This window comes from Myzus persicae, unplaced genomic scaffold (genome assembly GCF_001856785.1).
Source record: "Myzus persicae strain clone G006 unplaced genomic scaffold, MPER_G0061.0, whole genome shotgun sequence".
Lineage (NCBI taxonomy): Eukaryota > Metazoa > Arthropoda > Insecta > Hemiptera > Aphididae > Myzus > Myzus persicae.
The window spans coordinates 50201-59520 of NW_019104200.1; the positions used below are offsets into that span (position 1 = coordinate 50201).

At 30.2% G+C, this 9320-nt stretch overlaps 1 protein-coding gene across 2 annotated transcripts in view; it reads right to left on the bottom strand.

The window, feature by feature from the left end:
* Positions 1–8139: 8139 nt before the first annotated feature.
* Positions 8140–9320, bottom strand: part of LOC111039879 (proline-rich extensin-like protein EPR1) — a 32319-nt gene continuing 31138 nt past the window's right edge. For both annotated transcript variants that reach the window (XM_022323529.1, XM_022323530.1), the window contains exons 9-10: positions 8663–9303; positions 8140–8536 (exon numbers count right to left, since the gene is read on the bottom strand). In XM_022323529.1, the coding sequence (XP_022179221.1) occupies positions 8367–8536; positions 8663–9303 (811 nt within the window). In that variant the 3' untranslated portion in view covers positions 8140–8366. The remainder of the gene's footprint in view (positions 8537–8662; positions 9304–9320) is intronic.

The following is a 9320-nucleotide window of genomic DNA, read 5'->3' on the forward strand; positions in this document are numbered from 1 at the left end:
CAAAGTAATCACGATGTAATACCACATGAGTTTGTTATTATTATGTACCAACGATATTATCGCATTATGTTTAATTCGTAATCAATCACTTAACATGAACCAAGGTTATTATTAGGTGGGCACTGAAATAATTATACTATTCGTTTATACGCCCCCCCCACCCCCCATCCGGTTGTTTAAACGACAAATAATTAATTATTTTTGTAGCTGTGACCCTTTTTAATAACCTAACCATATTAAAAATGGTTATAGATTATGTCACGAAAATAATTAAGATAAATTATTGTATTATACTGCAGTTATGATTGTGCACTATTTAAGAATTTCGAAAGGTGTTGTCGGACATTATTATTTTTTTTAATATTAACGACAATCCAATCAACAAAATGATTGAGTTTATTTAAAAAACTATGATTTTTTTTTTTGGGTATCAGTAGATTTCAAATCTTAACGCTTATAGTTAACCGTCATAATATAGTCATATTGGGTTGGTTACCTAGTTATTTGGTTACTGTTCATTTTATATACCTACTTAAAAAACCATATTATAATATCGATTTCTTAAAAAGTGGCAACCGTTTTCTGAACACAATCATTTTTCTTAAAATACAATTTCAAATTATGACACAAGTCCAAAGATCGGTAAAGTACATCACTTTGCGAATACAAAATACATTGTTACTGAAATAATAAATACAAAATAGTATACGTATTTAAATACTTTTACCAATATCCATATTAAAAATATTGTTAAAATTATTCAGATACAATAAAAATTTTTTTTTTTTTTAATGAGGTTTCGAATAATTAATCTAATTGATTTTTGAACGACTGGAATATTGGATAAGTCCACTAAATTTAAGTAAATGCTCCACCGGAACTGATGAACCTAAGCTTATGTTATATTTAATAAACATTGTTTTATTTACCTCACACAAAATTACCATTAGGTACATTATTTACTGTCATCAATTTAAAGTTGATTATTTTATAATCAGTTACCTAATAGAATACGAATAGAATACAATTTGTTTTATGATTCGTTTTTAAAAATATTCAAGTAAAAAAAACAAAAATGTATCTTATATTTGCAAAATGTGCCTCGAATACTAAAAAAATATACATAATATGTAAAATGAATCTTATACATACGAAATACAAAATACTCGGTCACAAAATGTTTTAAATGCAAATGAAATCATACAAAATGTATTTCAATTATTACTGCCTACCGCTGAATACAACACTGGCTTTTGCAACGGACAGAGTAAAACAAGAGCATTTTTTGTTTTTAAAACTGTGTATATGCTTAGTTTTTATTGACCATGTCGACTGGGCATCGAAATACTGATTACGGTTTATTGTCACAGTGATATATTTATTTACAAATAGCCCCGAAAAAATCGACACCACTTAAAAGCTCGCATTCCTGATGACATCACAAAATATGTACGGATTCGCTTAGAACTCAGACCTCTGTGGGGAATTTTAGATTAGCAGTTTTCGTATAAATTAAATTCATTATTTATCAGCCATCTTCACACTCTGCACACCACAAAAAAGCAAGACTGGAATGAAGAAGGTGAATTAATCGAACAAACTTTTCGCCGATCACTGAGTGCAAAAAATCGTATGCGCGCTTCTTGATACCCACCATTCAAAACAATACACTAATACTAAACTAATGTTCGGAATTTTAGCTGTGTAACTTTTGTTTTCGCTTATACGTTACATTATATACACTTATATACATATTTATAGTGTAATATATATAGTTTCCCTACCTCAGATTTCCGGCAACTGACGGGACCCATTCCAACCTGAATACCATTATACTTTTTTTCCTTACATGTATACATATATAGGTATATATTATTAGATTACAAACAAACATAATACATAATATAAAATATTATTTATAAACCTAATTAGTAATTAACCATAAGAGTAGAATCGGTTGGCCGGTTGTCCAAAACTCAAAATATAATTTTTAACTCATTAATATAATAGAAAATGAAAGTTAAGTTTAAATTGTGTTAGTTAGTTTTATTCTTTTCAACTAGGTAGTAAAATGTTGAATTTACAATACATAAAAAAAAAAATTATTACAAACTTAATTTGTTTTGAAATTAGTTACTTTATTTTATTTTTTTTTTACCTAATAGTGAATACGGCAAATCAGTAATTTAGCAACAAGCAAATTCGATAAAAGTATACACAAAAACAGAAATATATAATAAAAATAAGAAATATAAGAATCTTCGCAGAAAACGACAGAAAGAGAGTCCATATAATGAATAGAAATGATGTAGGTACTGACTAAAACGATTAAAAATAATTTTTGTTTAGTTAATTGATAAGACATTATAGCACCGACGTCTTTTTATACGCCGAGCTGTGTTATTTGGTAGTGTTGTTGTTGTGCGATCTCAAATATGTATGGGCGACAACATAATTATCTATGGAAATTATGTATGTTGTATCTAGTTGTATACTTGTATTTATACACCAAAGTTACTTTAATTCCAATTTGAGCCCAAAAATAACGCATTCGACATTACGAAATTTTAAAATTTAGTACTTTGCTATTACCTACTAGTTACACAATACAGAATGTAGCATTGTACATAAAACCATTGATTAGTTATTATTAATGCTTATTACATTTATCCGATTTTAAGTTATTTCTCTACAAAAACAACAATTTGAACAAAATTAAATACATTATACAATAAATACATAAATTATCTATGGTATTTACATTAGGAAAACATAACATGACTAAAATTAATTAAACTCAAAATGAATTCGGACCATCCGGACTTTAAATATTTATTTTTGATTGACAAAGCCGGGCTGCCATACGACCATCTCCATTATAAATCTTCGGAAAGAAATGGTTGCCTCTAATATTATATTATACCGACAAGCCAACAAGATGCTCGGTTCAGAGCCATTTTTATTTTTATTATCAATAATTAATTGTAAATAGTTATTATTGATTGTTCTGCGGAAAGTACAGTCCTTCCAGTCAAAAATAACTGATAATATCGCCGTATATTGATGATCTAGATTATTGACCATGTCCATCGGTCATGTTGAACCGTTGTATAGCTTTTTTGGAATGATGAAATTAATTTTCATCCCCTTCTCCCCACCACCACAAATAACCCCTTAATCATTACCGCCTTTGATTGACTACATCCACATTAAGCCTCTGTCAAGCGAAGAACCGACAACAGTTTGAAATCCATGATATGACGACTTCATATCTCCTTAAAACACTTCTAATCTAAGATAATTTATTTTGACGGACTTTCGATAAAACAAAACAGTGTACGTGAAGTTTTGAATTTAAAAAAAATATTTAACAAGTTTGTGGTTCATTTTTTATGATTTTTCAAGTCTTTGAAATCTGTGTGATAAGGGTGTGGTTAAACTAGAAATAGCGGTATTATTTCAATTTATAATCACACCACCACAACAAATGGTTTATTTTGTATATTATCATAAATTTTTATATTTTAGCATTTACTGTACAAACAGTTTCATCGCAAAAACTGTGAAAATGTGATTCATTATTATTGTAATAATATTTTTCTAACACTATTGTGGGTCAAATAAGAAAATCTTTTGTTAACTTTAATTAATTTAAATGGTTTAGATTTCATTGGCAAATATTAAATTGAAATTAAATTTGATATTCAAGTTATTTAGTTTGATATATAATAACAATATAAATCCTATCATAATATAATGATAGTTTCATTTGTTTGCTTTTGCAATTGAATTATGACTATTCAATTATAATTTACATTCATAATTTTATTGTATATATTATTTTAAATAATTTTTTTAATTTCATTTTAATTGTAATTACATTACTTTAACTGTTCAACAGTTCAATTTTAAATAATATTTTTGCATACACTATTATTGTTTGTTCGACGTTTTAAACTTTTATATTAAATTCAAACACAAATAAAATTAGTGAAAAAAATTGAAAGAGATTCATCATGGCCCGTTCGAAATTAAAAACTATTCTCAGCGGAACTATTTATTAAACCCCATGCCTGTAGACATTTAATATTTTCCTTAAATCTTTTCGAAAATTATTCACTCAATACAATATATATTTTATTCTTTACGTTAAGAAAACTACTACGGGGAAAACCGAAAAATAACCTCTTCAAAGTAAGGTACTATAATTTAGACTATATATATCCAGATTCATAAAGTTGTTACCTGCGAGAAGAGAGTGAGTACTCTTTGAGAGCGTTTTATCCTGCACGAAAAAATGTTTACGGAAAAATATTATAAAAAAAAAAATATATATTATATTGTTGTAAAGTCAATATTTATTCACAGTCCTAAGAAACAATATACTTCCATGAAGTTTAGTAAATATATTGAACGCAAAGACTTTTTAGGTAGGAACATTTAAATTATTCTATATTATTCACTTATCAATTCTAGTTCATACATTACTAATTAAAATAATAATTATTCATTGGAGACATTTATTTGTGTTATCCGAGCATATTTATTAGTCTTCCAATAAAAACATAACGAGGCAATTCATTATAACGTTATTATATGGTTTGAATTATTTGATTTTTTTTTTTTATATCGCTATTTGTACTGATACAAACGGTTTCTTTTTTCTTTAGCATCCATCGATGGGCCCCAAGTTTGGAATTCAAATTTAATCAGCAATACCTCCCTATATGACACTATTTTCGAGCCAATAGTCGTATATTATGTCGTAGTTTACCCTAAATTCCCTCACGAAATACAGAAGCGTAACCCTACTGCAGTCGTGTTATTTAGCAACGGATAGGGTGTGCGAGGATAATATTTTATTCAGTGCCGAGATTGTTTATTGTAAATCAATGACCTGATGAAATATTAATCCTGCCAAGAGTAGGTAGGTGTATATCCTCGAGTAAATCTCAGATGCACGTTACTTCTCAGCCTCTCGGCGTCAACAAAAAAAAAAACCACCTCCACCGGCGCCACCGCCGCCGAAACCGCCGCCGCCGCAGGTTTATCGAATCATTAATGCATAAAACGGTACCTATATAGGAACGACTGAAATTAATTACGCATTAGCTGTGATAACTACTTACACGCACGAATCGTCGTGTTAAATAAAAGACGGTTGGAGGATATCAATATTTTACGTTGATTTAAAATTTCCGTTTTGTACCATTCTGGACCTATCTCAATACTAGTGTTTAGTGGGTCACTACAAAACTGACGTACGTGTAATAAATTACCATATTTGTATTTGTTTCTATCGAGTGACAAGTAAATGGTGGGAAAAATCGATGAAAATTCCCGTCGTTCCATAATTCCTTAATCGTTTCGCTATATTAATTATTATTTAATCACGAATTTAAACTAAAATGAAATAATAATAAAAACACGTTAATCGAAGCGGATGTATGCGTTCAGTATTAAAATAATAATAATAAACTATGGAAGTCACTAATGCGGGTTTGAATTAAATAAAATCAACAACTGTTTATCTCAAAGTTCATAAAATAAAATTATATCTATAAACCAAATGTAAGCAAAACTGACTAACAAAAAAAAAAGTTGAATAATTAATAAAGTAGATTGCACTGTGCTTATTACTAATCATGATAGTTATGTTTTTGCTTAAACTCCGAGACAACATAAAATATCTATGTATTTGTATAATACAACAAAATATAATATTATGAAGTATACTTTTTTTTAATTTAAAACACAACTTTCCTGATTGACATTTACCAATCAATATCAACACATCACCGTCAGTATTGGATATTATTTAGTTACAGGAAGATATATTAATTGATAAATTATCTATTTTCAGTTAATATAAAATTACTTTTTATGATGATCAGACCTGCCAGTTTTGTTTTTGTTTTTTTAAGAGAAACTTTTTTCATTAAAGTATGGTATCTAATAAAAGTAATTTAAAATTGGTTCGTAGTAGATACACAATATTATGCGTTATTATGTAGGAGTAAATGGTCGTGTACTTATTATGAACGAATTACTTAACTTTGAGAGTAAAGCGATCGGCTTCGTGGATACCTAATTAAACGCATTTTTTTGTACTTTCATATTATAACGATATTGTCCTTACTTACCAGAGTTAATACTGAAACGACACCACCAAAGAGCGATATTGCAATCTTATCAGATAACAAAAATGCACCGAGCAAATATTCAAAACAATCATATTAGGTACCAATTCATTATTGACCTTTGATCACATATTAACTTCCAGTCGTCTCGGTTGTGTCAGCAGTATTTACGTGGTCGAGGTCTTTTCTAAACATTTCCCGGGTCCGAGTACTATTTTGAGCACGTACGACACCCCACGGTTTGTTAAGGTTATGCACGCGCGTGGATTATTTTGTTAAATCTAAAATGTGTGCCTATACACTTAGTTTGTGAAATAATAATTGTATTTTTCTTCAGCGGATTCATCTGATAACGGTGACGGTAAGGTTCTCTTAACTACTGCTGCCGCTGGACACGACTTGTCTCGTGAATAGTTCAACAACGCTTTTGAAACGTGTTGGAATTACTAAATACTATACATTTCAAACTTTCGAACTCCCCGCGACCACATTTTTGAATCGCAAACCACGCGATTTATCCAAAACTAATTTACCAGCTTAATGTTATAATAACGTTTTGAGATCCACGGTTGTCTGCGGCATTTGTGGTTATAATCAAGAAAATAATTCATACGTATTGAACGTATCGTATAAGATCGATCTCCTGACGATGAAACAACAGCACAATAAGTTTCAAAAAATAATCGAATTCATTCTTGGATAAATTGAAAGTAACAAGTAAATTAGTTTAAAATAGCTATTAAAATGCATTTTGTACTAAGCTTTTTTTGCAACTCTTATAATATACATTATACATAATTAATCTTAATTCTGACCTATTCCTTATTAAATTATTAATTACACAACGTGCTTTTCGCATGCTCTAGTTTATCATCGCCACAAATATTGAGAATTTGTTGTTTGTTAATTGTCGTTTATTTAAATATTTTTACTAACCGACAAATACCTGTTTACAACACCTGCATTTAATGGATTTTTTTAACAAAATAAAAATTAGTAGTATCGAGATAATCAACAAAATTATTAAAATACTCAATAATATAGAGCTAAAACAATACTAGTCCTAGGATATTCTTAAAAAATATTTTATATGATAATAATAGTATTATGTATTTAGACGTATGATTTAGTTCTTATTAAAAACTTACAAATATTTTATCATCATAAAATACATAGAGAACAGATAGTAAGAAATGTATAAATTAATAATTTCTTAAATTAAAAGATTTCTAATAACTATTGCTTAGGCAGATAATTAAAAAATAACTCACGTTGACGCATGTGGCCATTATTTTCTTTCTTTTTTTTTTCTCTTAGTCCAAAATAGTTTGACAAATTAAAAACACAAAATACCTAAAAGTGTGCACATAATGTTTTTGACGCTACGTCCTTTTTACAAGAAAAATTCAACGTTTGAAAATTACGTTGTATTAGTGAACGCACTTACGAGGTGGGGTAAACTTAAACTTCGGCAGGCGGTTGTTTCGAGCCGGTGTATTCGTTCGGTACTGGGGACATGTACCGAATAGTAGTCGCCGCCACCAGCGCCGTCACCGCTCTCGTGGTCCAATCATTCAGATTTTGGTTACCACGGTAACGTCTTCATCGCTGTCCCCGCTGCAGCAGTTTGCGCTGGTCGACGGTATTATGGTATATTTTGCGATACCACTAACGGTATAATATAGTGTGGTTATTTGCAATAATTTATTTTAACACCGGAATTTAATGCTCATTTACTGTTGAACCCGAGTATTGGGTTGGGGATCGTCGTTAATTTGAAAAAATAAGCAAAAATATTATACTATACCGGAAACCAAAAACGATTGTTAAAAATGAAAAAATAAAAATAATGATATGTTATGAATTTGATTAAAATGCAATAAATGTATGAACAAATCAAAGAGAATACCAATAAAGGATTATGTTAATATCGATTAAATGAAAACAACTACAATACTTTATTAATGGATAAAACAAAAAATAAATAAATTGTCTGTAGTAAATATCAAAATACATTTAATAAAAAAACATAAAAACATGTATGCAAACTATATCAAATAAACACATTAAACATTATTATATAGTGGTAGGTAACTGGTAACGATGATTGGTAACAATCTTAATTACAAAAACACTTGAGCAATTTAAATAAGTCATACATTTGATTGGCCAATTTAAAAATTAAAATGTCTTTACAAAGCAATTATTTTAAATTAACGTTTAATATTAACGTTTCTTCTGAGATTCCGGTTGATTTTGTAGTTCACGTAACACATCATCTCCTAAGCTGTCTAATGCATCCAAGTTTTCGTTACCAATTTCATTTTTCAACTCCGATTTCAATTGACGAATACCAGACTCTACATCTCTCCTTTGAATATTAAAACCATTTAAAGCTGTAAACAAACCAAAATATTAACTTTTAAACAAAAATAGATGCACACATAGAAAAAATTATGAATATTTTTAAGATTCATTAATTAAGATGTAGTTAATCTAAGGGGAAGCTATGATTGTTTTACCTTTACTAAACAGATCCAATTGCTGCTGACCACCAAAACTATCATCTGTAGATACATATGATGGATACTGGGTAGTCACTTCTTGAATGAAATTATTATTTGCTTGTTCATATTTTATTGGTTCCAAAGGGGGTAAGTACGTAGGTGGATATTGAGTTGACGAAGGAAATTGTGGACATCTTGGATCTGGGGATCCAGGATAACATACTAGTGATTCTTGAGCAGGACATCGAGGATCTGTGGAACCGGGATAACACAGCGGTGGTGGAATAGGTCTAGGAGTTGAAGTATTGCATACACAAACAAAAGGTGTTTGAACAGGTTTAATTTGTGGACATCTTGGATCAGTTGAGCCAGGGTAACACGCTGGTGGTGATGGTGTTGATGAGGGTGGGTAGTAAGTTGGTGGAGATGTTGGTTTAGGACATCTAGGATCGTTCGATCCTGGGAAGCAAACTGGTGCTGGAGTGGTTGGTGGCAATGTCGGTTTCGGACACCTTGGGTCGTTTGAGCCAGGATAACAGGCTGGTGGTGATGGTGTTGATGAGGGTGGGTAATAAGTTGGTGGAGATGTTGGTTTAGGACATCTAGGATCGTTGGATCCTGGGTAGCAAACTGGTGCTGGAGTGGTTGGTGGCAATGTCGGTTTCGGACATCT